The sequence below is a fragment of the Vombatus ursinus genome, unplaced genomic scaffold (genome assembly GCF_900497805.2).
Source record: "Vombatus ursinus unplaced genomic scaffold, bare-nosed wombat genome assembly UNPS02011334.1, whole genome shotgun sequence".
NCBI classification, from domain to species: domain Eukaryota; kingdom Metazoa; phylum Chordata; class Mammalia; order Diprotodontia; family Vombatidae; genus Vombatus; species Vombatus ursinus.
In genome coordinates this window covers 3,641,144-3,664,224 of record NW_020951112.1, presented here as the reverse complement: position 1 = coordinate 3,664,224, position 23,081 = coordinate 3,641,144, and the positions used below count along the sequence as shown (strand labels likewise).

At 38.5% G+C, this 23,081-nt stretch overlaps 1 protein-coding gene across 3 annotated transcripts in view; it reads right to left on the bottom strand.

Moving 5' to 3' along the window:
- UHRF1BP1L (UHRF1 binding protein 1 like) overlaps positions 1-23,081 on the bottom strand; it is a 75,305-nt gene that overhangs the window by 13,782 nt on the left and 38,442 nt on the right. For all 3 annotated transcript variants that reach the window (XM_027855819.1, XM_027855821.1, XM_027855820.1), the window contains exons 6-15: positions 22,748-22,888; positions 20,892-21,062; positions 19,446-19,626; positions 17,953-18,036; positions 15,346-15,528; positions 14,793-14,911; positions 11,478-11,619; positions 5,306-5,499; positions 1,362-2,851; positions 533-699 (exon numbers count right to left, since the gene is read on the bottom strand). In XM_027855819.1, the coding sequence (XP_027711620.1) occupies positions 533-699; positions 1,362-2,851; positions 5,306-5,499; positions 11,478-11,619; positions 14,793-14,911; positions 15,346-15,528; positions 17,953-18,036; positions 19,446-19,626; positions 20,892-21,062; positions 22,748-22,888 (2,872 nt within the window). The remainder of the gene's footprint in view (positions 1-532; positions 700-1,361; positions 2,852-5,305; positions 5,500-11,477; positions 11,620-14,792; positions 14,912-15,345; positions 15,529-17,952; positions 18,037-19,445; positions 19,627-20,891; positions 21,063-22,747; positions 22,889-23,081) is intronic.

Here is a 23,081-nt window from a genome sequence, read left to right as displayed (position 1 = left end):
TAACCCCAAGAAGTAAAATAGGAAATACTGTTTCCAAATCATGGATGAAAAAATTGAGGCACAGGGAGGTCAAACACCAAAATCAGACAGCTATTCCTCTATATCTGCCTCACTATATTCACTATCAGATTTTTTAAAAAAATTATATGTTAACATAGTATTTTCTACAAGGAAAACAAGATAATGAAACTCAATATTTAGAATGCCACTGCAAGGAACATGAAATTGTATCAAAGATTTTTTTTTACTTTAGTAACAAAGATGATCGCATTTCCTCAATGGTGTGTAAATGACTTTTATAAATCTCTCTTTAACCTCGTCTAATCATCTCTCTCCTTTGTGCTACATTATAAAGCATGAGCTCTGTGCAGTTGTTTTAGATGTTCACAGCTCTTTCCCCTTCCCTTGGAGGAATAACCACAAAATGTAATCCAGGCTGGAAAAGCAATGGATAGATGGCTCCCAAGTGCTTTAAAGGAATTTGCTTACTAAAAACAAGGCTCACTCCAATGCTTAAGACAGGGGCTCTTACCTTTTTCCAAAAATATATGGCTATCATTCTCTAAAAGTTGTTCTTCCAGCATCATGCTGTCAATTGAAATGGCATCCAGTGAGACTTGGGAGGGACTTCTCTTCATATTCTTATAAGAAACAGAGAATGCAGGTGGAGGGGGCGGGCAGCGTTCCTTAGGCTTTCCACTTTTTCAACATGTAAAAATATCAGGAAATTGGTATGAGAAAGGCAATTCCATGATAACATTATTTTCTTCTAACTAAATAAAATAAAAACATATATGCTACCCTAAGGTATTAGTGATAAGCTATTTTAAGAAAAAAATGAACATTCAAAAAATATCTGGAAAAACATTCATAATAAACATTTTAGTCATAATCCAGGAATCCACCAAGTTAAGGTGCAAATATTTCAATGGGGGGGAGAAGAGGAGGTGGGGGAAAGAGAAAATGCATGCTTGCTAATTGAAAAAAAAGGAAACTAAAATGAAAACTACAGTACTAAAATTCTTATTCCTTGCCTTAGTAATGGAAATCCTTCTGACACTTTTTCCCAAAGAAAGTTTAAAAAAATCAGATACATTTCTATGCCAATACTCCAAAACTATCACTGAAAAGTCATTTCTGATTTTCATTCACAAACTTTCACTTTTAAGAATTAATTTCCATTTTGGTATTGACCATTATATATTGAAAGAGTTCACCGTGCAACTTCATATTTGCAGATTTACTTTAAATATTTAGTATCCAAGTGCTAACTGATCATCTATAGTAACGACAGATTTATATCCTGAAAATATTTTCCTTAATTTAAAAAAAAAAAAATGAACTCAACAGTGAATAATTACCTTAAAGAGGATTGTGATGTAAACATTCTAACTGTAGATGCCTGATCTTTATTTATTTCTTGTTCCTGAGAGAGTAAAGCAGTTTCTGGGATCAGAGAGTCTGTTGTTCCATTTGCTTTATCCATTAAACTATTTGGAAACATATTCTGTTCATCATCTTTATCAATTAACAAAGTTCTAGACTCTTCTTTGTCATCTAAGACATAAGGTGAATCTGTGGAAGACGAGCTACTTTTGTCCCTTATTTCCATAAAAACTTCTTCCGTCCCACTTCTGCAAAATAGCCCAGTACTCTCATCTTCTGTTATTTTGCCTAAGCTCTTATCTGATGAATCCAAAAATGACATCCCTTTCTGCAGATTTGTATCGCTGGCTGACTTAAAAAGACATGGATCCATGGACGGCACGTGGCTAAGGTCAACACTCATAGACCTATTGTCTGCCATCAAATTAACACCTGAACCCCTGGCAGGATCCACTGCACCAGGAACAGATTTCCTTTTGGATTTCAGAGTGTCTCCAGCGTCCACAGGTGAATCTTCAGGGACCTCAGGGCCTTGGCCTTCAGAGAGGGGAGACTTAAATGAATGGGCTTGATCTAACGGGTGGAGCAGCAGAGCAACTTCTGCACTTTTCAGCAAAATGCCCACACAGACGGATGCCTCTGTGGCAGGTTTGCCTGTCACTGCTTCCACATCTTTCCTTAAGTTCTCAGAAAGCAGAACAAGCGACTCATGGAGGAAAAGCAGGAACAGATACTGGTAGTGATTGATCTGCATACTGACGTGTTTCTGAATGTGAACCAAGACGTGAAGGTCAGCATTTGGGGAAGCCGCGGCAGAGAGGGGAGCCACCAAAGCCTCGGACGGAGGCACGCCTTGAGCACCATCGCTCGTGGGCGCAGACTCGGTGCTGTAATACTCCTTGAGGAGCTTCTTGCGCTTTAGGCGACTGGCCAAATCGCTAGATTCACTTTTTGAAATGTTTAAAGGTGTCAGGTTACAAGACTGGAGCTCTTTCTGGGACTCTGCAAATCGAGTGGGCTGGCAAATCCAGAGGGAAAGGGGAAAGGAGTCGACAAAGTTCACCGGCCTCCCCTTCCCACTTCTCATGCCTTCGTAGTCTACCCAGAACTGGGCAAAGTGCACAGCCCAGACATCAGTGGCTGCTGAGGTCTTAAGAGTGTGCTTATTTAACTTGGGAGTAACATAGCCTTTATAAACATCGTGCATCTTGGTATCCTGTTCATGAGCATGTCTCTGGAAGATTGGATGTAGGAGATCAAAATTATCGCAAGATTTGGGAAAGCTGGTATACGTTTTACTGAAAAAACTACAATCTTTGAAGTCCTGGAACAAAGCTTCTAAATCAGAATGCCTGCAGTTTGGAGAATGCCTTGTATTTGTGGCAATCATTTCAGAACTCTGAACAGAAACTGCACGTGGTTGATCTTGATGGCATTCTGATTTCTTTTCAGAAGGAATGACAAGCTAGAAGAAAAAAAAAACATTTTATCTAGTCAAAGTTATAAGTACCTAAATTTATTTTCATTTATCAAAGCCAAGACTTAGCTCAAAAGGAATTTTCCTGCAAGTTTCACATGAAAAATCAGTTAAATGCTTTACTATTTGAACATAAATTGTTAATTTGGTCACATTGCTTATGAGAGACAGCTAGATGGCGTGACAGTGCACAGAGTGCTCGGCCTGGAGTCAGGAAGCCCAGAGTTCAAATCCTACCTCAGGCTCTTCCCACCTGTGTGACCCTGGGCAAATCACCTTACCTCTGTCTGCTTAAGTTTCCTCATCTGTAAAATGGGGATAATAATAACAACTTCCACGCAGGGTTGTTTTGAGGATAAGTTAACATTTGTAAAGCCTTCTGCAAACTTTAAAACACTATATAAATGTTAGCTATTGTTATTATGTTCATTATATAATATTATACAACACAAAGGACATTTTATTATAAATTTTGGAACTGTGTAGTGTTTCATACTTTTTTTTATAGATGATATGTGACAGAATGAAGAAAATATAATATGAAAAAAAGTCAGATGCTGGGAACCTTTTTATGATGTGTATATATTCAGATTTTTAAAATTCTCTGACCCAAGTTTTAGACTTTGAAGACTTAGAAAATAGACTCAGGAAAAAGACTAGAAAACAGAAAGGAGGAAAAGTAAATCATTCAACTCAAGAGGCTGATTTCTATTAATACTCATCTTTGTAAATGCTCATACACTAAAACCTTAATAGACAGGTGCACAACAAGACAAGAGTACCAACAGGGTACAGAGTACGAGGTCTGTAGTCAAAGGACCTGGAATGGATTCCGACGTCCACTCCTTATTAGCCCCATAGGCCTCAGGCTCCTCATCTGTAAAACAAGGCAGTTACGTAGACTCTCCTCTCTTTCTCATACATATCGTGTGTGTATGTATACACACACAAGTGTGTGTTTACACATTATATAACACTTAGATCATATTATATTACATATTATCTCAAAGTTCTCTTTTAACTTTAAATCCTATGATCCCGAGATTGAATCAATATCTTAAACAACATTTTGAAAACTTTCAAATACTGAGCATCTAGATGGAATTTTCTTTATGAGAAGTTCAAAAGTCTTAATCCCTGGGATGATAATCAATTTGCTGATCACGTATTGGAGGAAGGAAGCGTGATATACTCTGATGACCAAGGGACTGACTGCAGCAGGATGGCAAGTATAGCCATTAGCAACCTTCAGGAGAGAAAAGTCATTCCAACCTCAGGTTGGCCGTAACAGAAGGAGGTTGGATTAGATGATCTTGAAAGCCCTGTTTCTCCTTGACTAGACAGATGATCCCTAAGGCTTCTTTCAGACTCAAAATTTAAGACACTGATATTCTCTGACATGAGAGAAACAGGAATTTTTGTGAAGTCCCCATCTCCTCACTCTTTAATACATGACACCATTTCTTTGGGTCCTCTTTCTAGAATGTGTCTGCTGTTAACAGTTTAACAGTTCAAATATGATAATATTCAGGGGACAAACCGCCAAATCTTATAATCAGAACTTTTGGTTTCATACATATATATGTGTGTATGTGTATATGTATATATACACATGTGTATATACATATACATGTGTATATACATATATATACACATGTGTATATACATATACATGTGTATATGCATGTGTATATACATGTACATGTGTATATATACATATACACATACATACATACACGTGTATTTTTAAAATCTCTTCCTAAGTCACAGGAATTGGACATGAAGAAAAGAAACCTTGAGCTAATTTTAAAACTTCAACTTAAGAACTCACCTCCAGCCAGAATATTTAAATCACATCTAGTGAGCAATAAAACCAATTACGGTTTCACATCTTTCTTGCTCACTTCTGAATGGAACAACAGCCAAATGAGGAAATGGAAGTCAGAAAATGAAACAAAGAGACTGAGGTAACCATAAAATGAATAATCAATTTCTCTATCATGACTGAAAATGTAAAGGTTAAAAATAAAGATACTAAATGAAAATCAGCATCATAGCTAAGAAAATGCATACCATCAAAGGCAACTGAAATTCTGGAAATGATAATGCTAAATGCGGAATCTCTTCCTGACTCGTGATGGCAAAGTAACTTTGTTCTAGGATCATGGGATTCAGAGCTGGAAAAGGCCTCAGAGGCCTAGAACTCAGTCTCTGACTCTACAGAAGAGGAAACAGAAGCTTCTAGAATTTGTTACAAAAGGCTGCAAAGGTACTAAATTAGGAGCAGAGTCAGGGTTCAAATCTCTGTGTTCCCCAGATCTTTCCACTAACCCCCAAACAAGGAAGGTTGAGGAGACCAGACCTTGCCCTCATTGTTGTTCTGGGCACCATACTTCAAGAGGGATACCTGCAGTCTTCTTCTCACCAGAGGTCATACAGTACCTTAAGCATTAATCCATCAACTCGAATATCAACGTGTTCATCAGACTTTGAATTGTCATTCAACTTGTACATGGCCATGAACTGATTGAGACTTTGTTTTAAATCCAACACAAACTGATTTAACCAGAGAAGACTTCTCTCATCCAGAGTAAATTGTAGTGCATTCAGTTGTACATAAAGGTTGGGACATGGAACTGGGCAGAAAAAAAATAAACACGAATGTGAAATTTATAGTTCTAAAGCATGAATAATCTTTACTGAAAACAGAAAATACAAGCACTGAGGTAATAAGGCAGCAAGGTGGCACAGTGGATGGAGCACTGGCCTTGGAGTCAGTAAGCCTTGAGTTCAAATCAGTCTCAGACACTTACTAGATGTGTAACCTTGGACAAGTCATTTAACCTCTAAATGCTCCATCAGTTTTCCTCATCTATAACATGCAAACTGAAAGCACTATATAACTGCTAGCTATTACTATCAGCAACAGCCAAGAACGGCAAACTTGAAAGGCATCTCTGCTCAGTAACCCACCAGTGAATACTCTGGAAGCTGCTTTCAACCGCCCCCTGTGGAGACGGGGACTGTGACTCCCAGTTGAGGAAATTCCCTCTACCAAAGCAGGTTAGTCCTTTCTTCGCATCTCTGAGCCAGAGAGTTGCCTATGCCACCAAGAGGTGAAGTGATCCGTCCACAGTCACACAGCCACTGCTAATGTGTCAGAGGTGGGACTGAACTCGGGGCTTCCTGCCTTCAAGTCAACCTCTCCACCCAACTCTCTCTCCTTCCTTGGAAGCTGAACGCTCAAGAGATGAATCTCACCCACCCACTCCAAATGACGAAGCCAAGAATGGACATGAGAAAGAATTCCTAAGCGATGCATCCACAGTGAATACAATTCTTCATAGCACTTCTCAAATAATGTTTCTGTGCCCATTTCAAAGGAGTGAAACATGAACCACGTGCTCATTTCTACCATGCCCAGCACTTCCCTCTGCTTAAAGGCAGAGGATCACTCCTTCTCAGTTCTAGTTCATGAGGAGCGAATAGGAGCTTTCTTAAAAACAATCATGCCTGGGAATCCTTGTAAGTCAATCTCGTGCACTGCCCACAAGGCTTTTGAGGGTCCTGCTCTGACCTCCACATGGCTAGCATTAATGATGCTCACTAGAGCTAAACAGCTCCAGGACTGGCAACATACAAGAAAACTAACTCTCTGTACAATACGCCCTAGCACAGTGGTTCTCTGAGATGATGAGCTTTTTGTCCAGTGGTAAAGGGACAGAAAATCTACATATAAGACAAAATCAACACAGATGTGACCCTTGGTCTCAGCAAATACAAATGTGCATCAAAAAAGATGGTGGAATGTAAAGGTTTATTATGCTTCATTAAATCAAGATGAGCAGAATGGCTTTGGAGGCAAAGAATGTTCATCTTAAAGTGGATCCTAATTTTCTGAAGGTTTCCAGACATTTCTGAACACTGTTTCTTAGTGAAAATGGCTTAATGAATGCCTTAAACAACATCCACTTAGTTGTCCTTAATTCTGAACATGACAAATATTGTTACCCAAACTGAAGAGAAAGCTTTAATTTAGCATGAGGTATTTTTAAGCAAACTTGAAAGTCTACCTACTGACATCCTTCTAGCCCACATCCTAATTACGTCTGTAATCTCATGCCTGGATTACTGCAAGCTCCAGGCTGGCCTCCTTACTCTCAATCTTTCCTACCTTAATTCGTCCAACATACCTGCTGATTAACCGCACCTATTAAATCTGTGTTGTCAGAGTAGTCTTCCTCAAACGTTGCTTTCATCATTTCATTCTTCTCTGATGCCTAAGTTTCTCAGCCCCCATAATACTGCCTCCACCCAACATTCCCAGAGTGCTTTACCATTAACTTGCATACACGATCTCACTTGACCCTCACAAATATCCTGTGAGGTAGAAAGGACAGACGTAATCACATTTTACAGATGAGGAGACAAAAATTCGGAGGGATGAGTCAATCAATCAAGTATTCGTTAATGCGACCCCAAATGGGGTTGTGACCCACAGTTTAAGAAGTGCTGACTGGGGTCACGAGTGGAAAAAGTTTAAGAAGCACTGTAAGTAACCAAGGTCACAAGGTGAGAAAGGGGCAGAATGATGTCCGCAGTTCCACTGCGCCATGTTTGTCCCTCTGGCCCCATTCTCTCTGGGTGGCCTTATTTTGCCAAACTCTTCAAGCATCTTCCTAATTAGGCTACTCTCTTCAATGCCCCATGAATAATCTACCGTGCTCGTTCCCACACCTCCATCTTCACATCCTCCTCTCAGCTTCTTCCGTTCTAGTCACCCCATACCCTTTTGATAAGGTCCAGTTCAAGGACCATCTTTTCAGTGAAAACTCTCGACTACTTCAGCCCTTAGGGAAACCCTACATGACTTTAATATACCACAAAATTCAGCACCTCATCATATACTATTTATTTTGGACACTGCCTGTTTCATGAGACTTGGGTTCTACTCCCAAATCACTAATCACTAGCTAGGAAATTACCCTCAAAAATCCCTCACCAGATCCTCAAACTATCATCCAAGACCACTCTTCCCTTTCTCCACCAAACTTCCAAAAAAAGCTGTCTAAACTGACTGCCTCCATCTCCTTTCACTCACTTTTCAACTATTTGCGATCGAGCTTATGATTGCACTTCTCAGCGGAATCCGCCCTCTCCAAATTAGCTTGGAGGTTAACATTAATGAACAAACATCGACCTAGAAGGAGATCTCTTATTTGCCTGTCTCCAGCATCCATTCCCTTCTTTCCGTTCCCAGCGGATCCCCCATTTTGAACACCCCTCGCCTCTTGCTTGGACAACTACAACACCCTCTTCACTGGTCTCCCTCCTTATGTTTCTGCTCCAGTTTATTGTACAGACCATTACTTGTGTCATCTTCTTGAAGGACTACTAGGATTTCAACACTATCTCCCTCAGAAAATTTCAAAAGCTATTCACTGTCCATCTTATGGATGCAAATGGAAAGGCCTTCCCTAATCTGACTGCAACTTACCTTTTCAGCTTTATCTAACACTAAGTCCCTTCTATGCTTTCTGTATTGCAGCTACATAGATCATCACCATTCCCTAAATTTGTCCTGCCCCTTCTCTCTCGCATTTCCTCATGCCACCTGGGACATGCCTGGAACAGCTCAAGTACTGTTCTTTCCAAAAGCCTCCCCGACTGCCCCACAGGGGACAACCTCTTCCAGCACTACACTCACAACCTTGCCATCTACTAACCAAACTTCATATCTATTATGGTGAAGGTGCTTCTCTCTCGTTATCACCTACTGCACCATAACCTTCTTGAAGGTTCCTCTCTGGGGTTTTCTTTATCTTCACATTCCTCTGCCCTGCACACAAGCCCTTGACAAATCTACATAGCATTACTGCATCTGTTCATTGATTAATGTGGTCTAAGCTTTGTCTTATCTGCACAACCAGAGGGTAAATTCTTTGAACACAGAGACCATATTGTCAGGCACACAGACACATGCTAATTTAAAATGACATTTAGAAAATGAAATTATTTACAGGGAAGGAATAGTATTTTAAGGAGTCTTTCCTGAGAAATTCCCAAAAATAAAAGTCTAGGTAGGTTCACTTCAAAGTACACAAAACCCAGAAGTTTCTCATATTGAAAAATGGTTTACTTCTACACTAATGATGTGAATGTAAAAATCACATGGATGTTTTTTGAAGACCGCTTGGATGAGTATGAACACTAAACTATGACACTAGTAAAAAGCTACTTTGGACATTGCTCTCTTACCTACCTTTCTTGGTATTCTTTGCTGATTTCTCTGTTTACTCTCACCCCATTAAGGTGGTCATCCCTCAAAACTCTGCCCTCAACCCTCTCCTTTTCTCTTTCTGTATTCTTCTTTGCTACCTCATTCACACCCAAGGCTTTCATTCCCATCTCTACATACACAATTCCCCCACTTCTCTCTCTCTCTACCTCCCTATCTCTTTCTCTCTCCCCCTACATCTCTCCTACCCTATCTTTCCCCCATCTCTCTCCCTCCCCATTTCTCTTTCTCCCCCATTTCTCTCTCCCCCTTTCTCCCCTCTTCCTCTCTCTCCCTGTCTCCCTTATTGAACCTCTCAGATCACTCATTTTTCCTATGCATTCAATCATCATCTGTTCTTTCTTAAAAGTTATTTATGAAAGTACCTCATTCCCGCCTCCTAAAGGGCTCTTACAATCAACGAGATCATAATCTCATTTTTCATCTTTGTAGACTCACTGCCTACCACAGGGTTGTGAGTGTGGTATGTACTTAATAAATGTTTACTGAACTGAATGCTAAATTTAACAAAAAATTGGTTTTAGTTAATGGGAATCATCAGACACAAAGCTCAAGGCTTTTTAAACAGAAAGTGGGGTAAATGAAAAGGGATATGAATTCCTTGTGCATTCATTTATAGAATTAGTGGAAAGAGAGCCAAGAACAAGCGAGGAGACAAGAGTTCTAGTTCCAGCTCTTTGAATCATCACCTATGTACTCTTGGGCAAGGCATATGATCATAATCCCTGTTTCTATTTCCTCAGTTGTCAAAAGCTCTTTTTCCTATCTACTTCTAAAGGTCATAGTAAAGATCAGATGAAATGTCCATGAAAACTCCTAGACAGAATGTGTACAGCATATAAATGAAATATGATTAAGGCAATGAAGCACTAGATTACAAAAGGCTTGAGCTGGTAGGCGGGGTGGGGGGGGGGAGAAGCAAGGATCTAGCTATCAAGGGCTGGGAATGGACATCTACCTAAAGTAAATTCCCGTGCTGCTTTGATTTGTCCAAATTCACACTCCCACCTAGTATATTTTTTAATTGCTGTTCAGTCGTGCCTAATGTTTCATAACCCCATTTGGGGTTTTCTTGGCACAGATGCTGGAGTGATTTGCCATTTCCTTTTCTAGCTTATTTTACAGATGAGGAAACTGAGGCATATAGGATGAAGTGACTTGCCCAGGGTCCCCCAGCTAGTAAGTGTCTCAGGCCAGATCTGAACTCAGGGAGCAGAGTCTTCCTGACTCCAGGCCTGGCGCTCGACCCACTATGGCACCACCTAGCTGCCCTCTCCCAGTACAAATGTTTGTTCTAATAGAGCTGTACAGCAGAAGTTCATTTATGAACTAAAATAAGCAGCAGCAGTCTCTGTCATCCTTTTTGTCCACAACAATAGCTAGGGTTCACAGAGCACTCTCAGGCGGCCACAGTGTTCTGTGTAGTCATCTCCTTTGATCCTCACTATTATTATCCCCATTTCTTGGATTAAGACACTGAGACCTGGAAAGGCTACATAACGTCCAGCGCTTAAGGCAGAGGTTGATCTCAGGTCTTCCTGACTCAAGTCAACTGCTCTAACCACTACACCACCTAGCCGCCCTGAGTACTCCTGAGTACACCACCTTACATCTGAGTGAAGTAAGTACAGTGTTTTAGGAGAGCTGGGTCATCCTCCATCCTCAAGGCATTAATAAGACACTGAGAGACACACGACGTCATTGATGAGAACACTGCCCCCCCCAACTTCTTATCACAGCATTCCTTTCTGATATGATTCTTATCTAGAAATCTTTCATAGATGAAGAGAATATACAAACGGTTTTCTATAAACTGTTTTTCCCAATTCTTCATTTTAATATTGTCTACTACAACACTGGGGAGGGGGGGGGAATGTCCCCAATAAAGCAAGTCTTATAAAGCATCACTTCTGGAATATTTAGCTTGAAAGAGCTATACAGGCAATGAATTAGCAGCTCAACTCTGAATCTTAAGATTGCCTTCACAGAATAAGCTTGACTTAAAAAAAAAAGATTATCAGCTCTTAATATTCACTATTTCAAATGCATTGCTACGATAAAAATTTCCTGCCATAAATGTGTTCTTTGGTTTGAAAGTATTTGTTATTTGTTACATTCCACATTCATCCTGAATTACTAATTTTTTTTCAGTAGCTAAAATCAGGTTGGATTTTACAAATGAGAAATTAAAGCTTTCAATTTATTCTGGAAATACAATTTTGATACTTCAAATTTTCACATTTCCATCAGATAAACGTCAGAAGCTTAATAACTATGTGCCAAATAAGTCGTGAAATAGAAGAAAATATATCTTACTGGGAAAATCCTTGCCATCTGGATAGTAGTATTCTGTGAATTCTATATAAACAGCTGACATTTCTTGTGGAAGATAGAGGGATTTTTTATTGCAAGAAATCATAGTTTTGGGGGAAGATCGATACTGGTCTGCTGTAGAGACCTGCAAAAGAATCCAGACTGATTAAATGATACTATTTTTAGACATCAAGAATAAAATACTTTCCAAATGGAATCTGTAAACTCAAAGTACTTTAATAACAAAGTGTTTGATTAAAAAAAAAAATCTCCCTGCAGTCAACTTTCAAAAGATCTATTCACGATTTTAAAGAAGGATTTTGTTTTTCTCAAAATCTAAGGGAAAAGTGTCAAAAGGAATCATGATTTAACTGTACACTTAATCTTTATAAAGACATTTCAGATGATCCTGAAATGACAAGGTAACACTGACCGTTCACCCTATTATCTGACAACTGTAGTCACTGAAGATTAAATATAATAATTACCAAGAGAATAATACGTAAAAATGAAGATTAAGCAATAGGCATGTAAAAGAGAAAAATCCATGCATAAAGACTGCCATATACTTCTAGGGCTATATCCCAAAGAGATCACACAAATGGGAAAAGGACCTACATGTACAAAAATATTCATAGCAGCTCTTTTTGTGGTGGCAAAGAACTGGAAATTGAGAGGATGCCCATCAATTGGGGAATGGCTGAGCAAGCTGAGGTATATGAATGTGATGGAATGCTATTGTGCTATAAGAAATGATGAACAGGCTGACTTCAGAAAAACCTGGAAAGACTTATATGGACTGATGCTGAGTGAAGTGAGCAGAACCAAGATAATGTTGTACACAATAACAGCCACGTTGTGTGATGACTAAAATTGATAAACTTAACCCTTCCTAGCAATACAAGGATCTAAGACATCTCCAGAGGCCTTGTGATGGAAAATGCTATCCACACCCATAGAAAGAACTATGGAAGCCGAATTGTTATTTTTTTTCTCTTCTGTTGAGTTTTGTTTCCTCTTTCTGATGGTTCCTCCTATTGATTTTAATTTCTACTTACAACATCACTAATGTGAAAATATGTTTAATATGAATGTAAATGTATAGCCTATATCAGATTGTGCGCCATCTTGGGGAGGGTGGTGGGGAGGAAGGGGGAGAAAAATTTTAAACTCAAAAGCATATGGAAGTGATTATTGATAAATGAAAAAAAATTAATAAAAAAAATTTTAAAAAAAGACTGCCATATAAGCTTTCCCCTCTCTATTCTACCTAAAAAAGAGAAATACAAAATGCCTCTTAATCTTGTGAATCCTCCCTTTCTGTTTCTGCAGTGACCACAGAGTATCATCAGAAAAGGAAGAGGGGATGCAAATAATCACATGATGTTCAGGCCATCTATAAAATTTAATTTGGTCATTAATACTCCAAACATTGAGAGCCTTAACTAATAACAAACAAGAAGACAGGCTACCAGAGGAACTGAATTTTATTAGTCTTGACCTTTTTATTATAAACAAAACCAAAAGAAAGAAGAAAGCTGCAATTAAATAGCTCGGTTTCTCTAGAGGAGGCAAACAAAAGAAATGATAGAGATGGTTTTATTGAGTGCACAGAGGCAACAAGAAACATCATTTCATGGGGCATTTAGTCATCCCATATGAACAACAAAAAAGAAAAGGAATAGCCATTTCAAGGCAAATATGAAAAAGAGGTGGAAGGAAGGAAGCCTAGAAATAACAGACCTCAAACCATATAGAGCAACAAAAATCAAAAATTTTATAAGTCAATCAGTGGTGGGGCAGCTAGGTGGTGCAGTGGATAGAGCTCTGGCCTTGGAATCAGGAAGACCTGAGTTCAAATCCCGCCTCAGACACTTGACACTTACTAGCTGTGTGACCCTGGGCAGTCACTTAACCCCAATTGCCTCATCAAAAAAATAAATAAATAAATAGATAGATAAAAGTCAATCAGTGGAACAAATTAGGCACATAGCATACAGAAGCAACAGAATATAGTATCAAAATGTTTATTAAACTTAAAGACCTGAACAAGGAGGATATAAACTCATTATACAACAAAAATTCACCAGAAAAACTGGAAAGCAGTAGCAGAGATAAGGTTTAGACCAACATATCCCACCATATACACTAAGATATGCTCTAAATGGATACACGCTATAAAAGATCACATCATAAACAAATTAAGGGAGAGAGGAAAGAAGTAACTTCAGCAACTATGGAAGAAAAAGAGTTCATTACTTAATAGAAAAGATCACACCGGATAAAACAGAAAATTTTCATTAGAAAAAATGGAAAGGTTTTTTACAGGAACAAAATCAATGCAGATAAAATTAAAAGAGAAAGAGTCAAAATGGGGGGGGGGCAACCCTCTGCAGCAAATTTCTGCCACATTTGTATCCAAGATACAAAACAAACTAATTTAAATATATAAGGACAAGTCATTTCCCCACAGATAAATGGTCAAAGGATATAAAAAAGTAGTTATCAAAGGAAGAAATCTAAGCTACCAATAACCAACTATAATGCTCCAAATAACTCATAATTGCAGAAATGAAAATTAAAACAACTCTGAGGTTCTACTGTATACCTATCAGAGGGTCAAAAATAATTGAAAAAAAAAAAAGGAAGATGGGAGTTGCTGGAGGGGCCTGTGTAAAGAGAGGTACATTAACACACTGTTGGGAAAGCTGTGAAGTGATTCAGCTATTCTGGAAAGCAAGTAGGAGCTATGCCCCAAAGGTCACTAAATTGTGTATCCACTGATCTAATATTACCACCAGTAGGCCTATACTGCAGAGAGATCAAAGAAATGAAGGAAAAGATCCACATGTACAAAAAATATTCACAGCAGCCCTCTATCTTATAGCAAAAAAATGTAAACAAAAGGTGATCTTCCATTAGGGAATGAATGACTGAACAAATTGTGATATAAGGATATAATGAGATATTCTACACTGTGAGAGAACCCTAGGAAATCTGCATGAATTGAGGAAGGGTAAAGTGAAGCAGAAACCAGGGAACACTTCATACAAGTACAAAACTGTCAAGAAAAATAATCCTAAAAAATCAAGGACTCAATGCAATGATCAACCATAATCTGAGAGAGCTATGATATATAAGGTGGTGAGGACAAAATGAATGGAGAGAATTATCCTAAGCCTAAATTAAATTCAGTCATATCAGGCAGACCTAGCCAAAACACTTCATTTTAAATGAAATAAGCATTGGCTTCCCAGAGCTACTCCTAAGAACTACTAAAAGTTTTCATAAGTGACATTGAAAGGGCATAGAACTTACTTGGTATATATTGAAATCTGCAAGTCTAACCACCACAGAACTGGACATCAGCTTAGCTTTTGATTGCTGAGATGATGTAGAAGGAGTTCTAGAAATCCCTTTCGGCACCGATTCTTTCCCTATAAGAAACAAAAAATTTTTTTAAATGTATTGCAAAAGCATTTTCATAGTCAATAGCATGGCCCTTTACTATTAATAGAACTATTAGAAGTCTGCAGTAGAAAACATTTAGAGTTAAAATGATCCCACCTCTTTTAAACAAGAAACCTGCACACACAAAAATGCCCAAGATAATGTCTTCCAAGGCTTTGGGCTATGACTACATCCTTTACCTTTCCTACTTCAAAAGATTCCACAGAACTGCAAGAGATGTTGAAAAATCCTACCTGAGATTTTGTATGCATTAAAGTTTAATTTTTTTATGTGCCTTAGTCTCTAGCCTGAGATTTTTAGAGTACAGATCTTTAGAAATTAAGTAAAGAGAACAGATAAAAGGTCAATGTGACTACACATATGACAATGGAATCCTGTGATGTTGTTAGAGGAAACATACCTGCTTGGACATGCTGAGGGGGAGCATGTGTTGGGGATTTGGGAGGAGAATCGACATTATGATCCTTCACAACCTGTTTAAGCATTTCAACATTGGAGCTGAACTCGTCCAACAATTCTTTGGCCCATCCATTTTTGATCTTGGTAGCATCGCTATAATACATCCAGTGACTACAGCTATCTCCTGCAAATACCAAGAGATAAAGTTAATTTCCTCTCCTTTGTTCAAGCTTTTAAATAGGCAAGATTTTACAAAAAATAGAGAAGCAACATGGTAGTGGACAAAGCGGTGGTCTTGAAGTCTCCAAGACCTGGCTTCAAGTTCCAATTTTGACATATTCTGGCTGGGTGGTTGCAGGAAAGTCATTTAACTTCAGTGCTCTGGGCAAATCTCCAGAGAAAGAGTCAAAGGAGTGTCTTCATCCACGAGGTCCCTGGACCAATGAGATCTCAGGCCCAGGCCCTACTCTGAGTCACAAGGATGCTTTAATTTCCCAAATAATCTACTGCCTTTTAACTGATACAAAGTGAAATAAGTAGAACCAGGATATACACAATAACAACAAAATGTAAAAGAACAATAACAGCAAGACAAATGGAACCAGCTTCTGTGACAAAGCTGGGCTCCAAAAAAGAATCAAAGAGGACCGAGCCCCCTTCCTTTCTTGGGAGGGCTGGAGCACCATGGACAGGGACAGGGTATATCATAGCAGGCTTGGTTTACCTGTTCCTTAGTTTTGCTGAACTCTTTTTCTCTTTTTATTCTTAGTCATAAGAGATAGTTCTTTGGGATGGAGAAGAAGCAGAGATATATTAGAGGCAGTAAGGTGACACAGTGGATAGAGCACCAGGCCTGGAGTCAGTAAGGTCTGGGTTCAAATCCAGCCTTAGACACTTACCAACTGTTTGATCCTGGGCAAATCACTTAACTGCTACTTGCCTCAGTTTCCTCATCTGTAAAATGGGGATAATTACAGCACCTTGACTCCCAAGGTTGTTATGACAATCAAATGAGGTAATACTTGTAAAGCACTTGGCACAGTGCCTGGCATATAGCAAGCACGATATAAATGTTAGCTAATATTATTATTATATTGGAAAATGTAGGTGATATGAAAACAAAAGATTTTTTTTAATCTACTCTCTTTCTAATTCACCTGCCCCCTACTTTGGTTTCTTAGAGATCTAAAAATGGGCAAAATCTGATCCTATATAGGCAGAACCAGCTTGAAGCTAATTATTTCTCAGGTGTTTTGTCAAGAAACCACTCCTGTGGGATGTCAAATGACTCATCCTCAATACCAAGCTGAGTTGTTTGATGGTGTCAACCACGAAGGCACCTTTCATTGGCCAGAATCTCAGTTCTATAATTAGGGAGAGAAGTCCTGACAGTGAGTTCAACACCAGCATGGGAGAGCCCTTCTATCAAAGAGGATTTCACTGTAGTGGGTCACTTGATCCCAATCCTCCAGGGCAAGTTAAAATAGCCAAATTCTGGTCAAGACAAATTCCCCAAGTAGATTATACATCTGATAAGAGGAATGTATTAAAAACTGTTAAAATAAAAACAGTTTTACTACTTGGGGACATAAGGAAGTAGACCAATAACAATGATATAAGTGGATATCAAAACTTTCTTTAGAAGCTTTCTTTAGAAGCTTCAAAAGCTTGTAAAATGAGTGAAGAAAATGGAAACAATGCTCTCTATCATCAGTTTTACCCTATTACACTATAAACAGTTTTCAAACATGTTAAGAATCTGGAAGATAAGAAAGGGGTATGCTGACTATTTAACTTTCTAATATGACATCAAATATTTCAACAATATGTTAAAAAAAACTTACTAAAACAGAATTTTATTTACAATACTGTCAAATTCTGGTCTGAGAATGAGAAGTCTAAATAATCCAGCTGTCATAAAATATACCTATTGGAAAGAAAAACCACATATGCATTTTTAAAGATCTCCTACAAAAAAAAAGTTACATTTTCTTTTGTCTTGTACTCGTAGGGGAAAAGAAATGTTCCCCCTACAATGTAGAGAGCAACATAAAATCAAATTCACTTAGTTGGGCTTCTGATGTTCTGAAGTGTTTCTATCTTGTGTGATTTTTGTAAAGGTTACCAAAACCTCTTACCTGAGGCCTGCTAATTCAGTTTGATTTACTTTTAAATCAGCATTATCTTAGTTGAGTGGAAATTTTTAATTATAGAAGGCAAACTATTTCTAATTTGCATAGACTCCAGCTTCAATATCCCATAAGTGTCTTCCACAAGTTAACAACTGTTTGGCTAAAAGTACTGATAAAAAAAAAAGAAAAGAAAAAAAAAACAAGCACCATATAAAATGAGGCAGGAAAAAAAAGAACATCCTTTTGAGAAAAAAATTCCAATAAAAATCATAGTGCAGGAGCTTTCTGAAAAATTAATACTTCAATGATCTATTCTCATCTCCAAAACATTTTTTTCACTAGATCTATAGAATCTAGGATCCTTTATAAGAGAAAATTTTACATTATTTTAAGGAAAGAGAATCTCCTAATATGTAAAGCAGATTAGACATAATCTAACTCAGCAGCCTCTCACTTGGGGTTTTTGTTTTACATACCTGCTTTGTGATAAGGATAATAATCTACAGTCAGGTGACTAAAAGAGAGTTGCATTGCTCCTCCAGTGATACGTCTATTAGACTCTGCAAAAAAACAAACAGTTAAGTGTAACACAGACTTATTTTGTTATTTAGAAAATAACATGCCTAAGCATTTAATAATGACTTGTTGCTACTCAGTCTTTTTTTAGTCAAGTCCGATTCTTTGTGATCCTATTTGGGGTTTTCTTGGCAAAGATATTGGAGTGGTTTGCCATTTTTTTCCCCAGTACATTTTACAGATGAGCAAACTGAGGCAAACTGGGCTGAGTGACTTGCCCAATATCACACAGGTAGTGTCTGAGGCTGGACTTGAACTTGGAAAGATGAGTCTTTCTTGTGACAGACCTGACACCTATTCACTGTGTGCCCTAGATGCCCCAAAATATGATTAATACTCCTCATTAAAGCAAATTACATTTAAGTACATGAAGAAACAAAATAAATTTCAGGCTAAGAATTCAAAAAATGCAAACAAGTCTATTTCAAAAAAGATAACAGGGGCAGCCAGGTGGCGCAGCAGATAGAGCACTGGCCCTGAAGTCAGGAGGACCCGAGCTCAAATCCGGCCTCAGACCAAACACTTGACACTTACTAGATGTGTGACCCTGGGCAAGTCACTTTACCCCAATTGCCTTAAAAAAAAAAAAAAAAAAAGAAGATAACACAAAAGACACCATAATTATCTGAACAACATTGGCAAATCTAACCAGTGTTGAGAAAAAATTTAGGTGGGGGGAGGGAGGTCACATGGGCATGTAAAAAAGAAGCACTGTCATCCAAAGCTAATTGACCCAAAGGGGGATGCCATAACCTTAAACACCATGTTCTAACCAAGTGGCTGGCTTTGCCCAGACAGCCTATTTTGTGTAGACAGTGATAGTGGTGGGAATTCTTTTCCACAGCAGGTAGGCTGCTGGAGTATACCACTGGCACAGAGAAGCTTGTTTCTGGTCTCTGACTGACACAAGACTGACTGCTAAGAGCTACCCAGGATCTCTGAAGCCTAGTGTCAAATAGGGGAATAGTAGGCTAATCAAGGATGCTACCCGACAAATACTGGGCTAGGTAAGTAAGATAAAGCAGAGGAAGTCCTAGAACCCAAATGGGAGATGGGAATTTGTTCAAGCATCTGCAAATAATCCATTTGGACATCATTAGGAATGTACCAGAGACTGAATTTCTTTACAAAGACAAGCCCAAAGTAGCACAAAAGACAGATGTATGGATCGGGCCGCAACACTGCCTTAACCCTTAATCAGTGTCAGCATCTCAGTCAGACTCATTCACCAATCTTTTTACCTAACAGCTAAAGGCAGGCTTAGTAAAACATAACAAAGCCATCTGCATCATCGCTGTCACCAAAGTTCTAAAACAGAGCATAAGAGTCGATCTGATTCTGTAATCCATGAGAGAATCATCTAAAATGGCCTCAAATGTGCCAGCCTTATTACCTTTTTCTTTAGCATGAATGTCATCACATATGTGCAGATCTAGGTGAGAAATTACTAAATGATGGGAGGTTTCTTTAACATCAAAATCACTGAAGAGTTTTGCAATGGTATCATTGAGGTCAGGCACAGCTGATGTTTGAGGTGTCTTCACCTGCTGAGAACTTGGAGCTGGAGTAGAGCTCTGAAAAGATTAGAGTGCATCACCATGACTGCCAGTCCTTTACAGAAGATTTGTGGGACAGTGAGAACAAGGACTGCACAAAGTGAGGAAGGATGCAGGCATTACTATCTTCACAGAAAAGGGATTATAGATCAGTTGAAGAATCAAAGCACGGTTCCGAGGTAATACTTAAAACTTCATTTACCAGGAAATTTAAATATCTGCAGTAGTCAGGTTATTGAAAATCAGAGTACATCTTAAAAAAAAATGCCCCTCTCCCCCCAAAAAAATTAACTCTGTCTGAAACTGTTGTTCAAACATGGTCAGAGTGACTTTTAGCAGTGAATAAAGTCCTTGGGCCCATGAGGATGTTGCTTGGTACAGTGGAAGCTTTTTCTCTCCCTACAAGGAAACTGAGATCTTTCTGGATTTTGTCATCTGCAACATCTAGCTGGATGCCAGGAAAGGGCCTGTATCAAATGGCAAGAACGACAACTGAGTATTTATAGAAATAAATGTACCTCTGCTGGCTTCAAAATATTCATTTAAGAGGGTGAACAGTGGTAGGACCTGACTAAGTATGAATCACAGAACTGCATATTTTAATTCAATTCAAACATTAGACAGTTCATATGTGAAAGCCAAACAAAGTGCTAGGTGATAAGGATCTGAAGACAGAAAAAGCTCTGCTCTCAAAGAGCTTAAATTCTACTTCAATAGTTACCTAAGAGATAACCAAAATGGAGGCCAAATTTTCCCTCTCTTTAAAAGCCAAAGCCAAACAAATTAAACACAAAGAAAGCTGGTGCAGACTGTTTTGGGGAACCTGAGGCTCCTATCAGCTTCTTCTCTTCTGGCGTCCATCCCAATCTTCTTGGACTGTGTCTTCATTACATACTATGGCCACAAAAATCCAATCATTTATGGCTAAGACTTTGGCGACGGGCCCCTCCTGATTCAGTGTGTGCCTATCCTAAGACAGTGATGTTTGCCACACAGTGGGTCTGTCCCATCTAAGAATAAGAGTAAGCTCTGGAAGGCAACAAATGTGTCTTCCAATTGCTCTGTATTTCCTCCATTTGCATCCATTCTAAGGCCCTGAATGAAATAATCAAAGAAAGGTATTGAGTTGTTTTTCTTTTCCTAAACTGACAGAAATAATGTTTTTTTCTTAACCAAAGAGCAAATTTTGTCTGTTATTTGTCAATTAACCATTTTGCTTTTTTTTTTTTCCTTTTTAAACTATTTCCCAAAAAGGCAATTGACCTGTGAATTGAGCAGCATACCTGGGTAGGCTCTGAAGCCATGCTCTTCCTCTGTTCTGTCGATTTTTCTATAGCTTCACTAAGGGATTTTGCATACTGCACCATTGCCTTCAACTGGGAATCGGTTAGGACCCACAACAGGTCATCCAATATTAGCACCAACTTTGTTGCTATGACATTGCAGTCCTTTAACTGTTGAACAAAATCAGTTTATGGAATCAAATCTTGATGTAAGCATTTTGAAATTTTTCATGGCATTCAATGCAGATGTTTTCTCCATAAAAAACTACAGCCCTGTTTCCTCTGACACCTTAGGTATTTATTATCCCTTCTAGAATAAAAACTGAAAAAAGGAGGAAAATGCCAGCTTCTAATATAGTTCTCAAAAATCATCAAGTATCTTCCAAAGTAAAAGACACAGACAGCATTTAGCATTCAAACCATATAAATGCTGGTGTGCTGTTCAGTCATTTCAGTTGTGTCCAACTCTCTGTGACCCCACTTGGGGTTTTCTTGGCAAAGACACTAGCATAGTTTGCCATTTTCTTCTCCAGCTCATTTTACAGATGAGAAAACTAAGGCAAGGAGGGTTAAGTGACTTGTCCAGGGTCACACAGCTAATAAGTGTTTGAGGCCACATTTGAACTCGGTTCCTCCTGATTCCAGGTCTGGCACTCTATCCACTGATGTTAGTGTACTATGAACAACATGGTTATATTATGATAATATCTTGTCTAGATATACTTCAATACATCAAGAATTTAAAATTTCCTTGCTTTTAGTATTTCCTCCACCTACACAAAGGGCAATTATGCTATGTCTCAGCAGAGAATTTTCATGAACTCCCATGCCATGATCCCATGGCTAAAATTGAGGTGATAAGCCTCTCCAAAATTTGCTTAGTCTGGTCCTCAGAAAACAGATATGAAATCCATGACTGGACCCATACTCAAGGCATTGCCAACCTGACCAGAACAGTTAGTGTTCATATTTTGTCAAGAATTTAAGAATCTGGGGCAGCAAGGTGGTGCAGTGGATAGAGCACCAGCCCTGGATTCAGGAAGACCTGAGTTCAAATCCGGCTTCAGACACACACACACCAGCTGTGTGACCCTGGGTAAGTCACTTAACCCCACTGCCTAGCTGAAAAAAAAAAAAAAAGAATTTAAGAATCCACAGTCACTTCCATGCAATGATGAACAAGAACAGAAATCTACTGGAGGATTTTTATGCTCTATTAATATATTTCTGTTGCCTTTTGCAATCCAAAAACTACTAGCAGAATTCAATCTGAACTTTTAGAGTGGGAAAACTGCATGTAAAAGCTACTGACAAAGATGGCAGCACTGCACAAATAGAGAATAACACATTTTTTATTTTATCACTTAATTATGGATTAAATGAGCACCGTATCAGCATATCTTCTTTAACAAATCAAATCCTAAATCACAACGGGCTATAAACTTGCCATATTCCCAAAGACAAGGGCCCTGTCTACAAAATCAGCGCTGCTTCCCCCATGCCCTCCAACCCTAGCCTCCTCTCTAACTACCCTCATGATGTCAAACCACTCATGTAATGGACACACCCCTTTCACTTAGCAACACTTACTGACATCTGGTAGAAATTTAGACCCTAGTGCCAGCACTAAATGAATCCATTTCTCCATCAAACCAGTTTAAAATGTTTGAATTGTGTTCTGTCAGTGCTCCACTAGATCATTAAGGTCCCTCTCTTCCAGTTTTGGACACTATGATTTACTTCTACAAGCCAATATTTCACTCAGAAGGCTTATTTTTAAACTCACTACTATTTCAGTAACTAACAATGAGGAAAGAGAATATAAAAATAAAACAGTTATAACCTTGCAGACTTACTCTTCTTTTAAGTGTGACTCTAATTTTTGATTGGTTAGTTATTAGTCGAACTGGAGCACTCATGATTTCAAGATGAGAACTTTGGATAGCATCTGCTTCTATTCGGATCATCTGCCAATTAATTTCTTTAAATGTCAAAATCTAAAAAAACACATACAGAATCTTTAAATGTTTGCAGAAATGAATACAGAACACATTATTAAAGGTGGAGGAAAGAAATTAACATACAAAAAATTTTAATTCCTATTTGCTTACATAATAAAGGCTTCTCACTTTTACATGTAGTTTTTTCATATATTCTTTTTCTTACAAATTCAGTAAGATTCCTTCATAA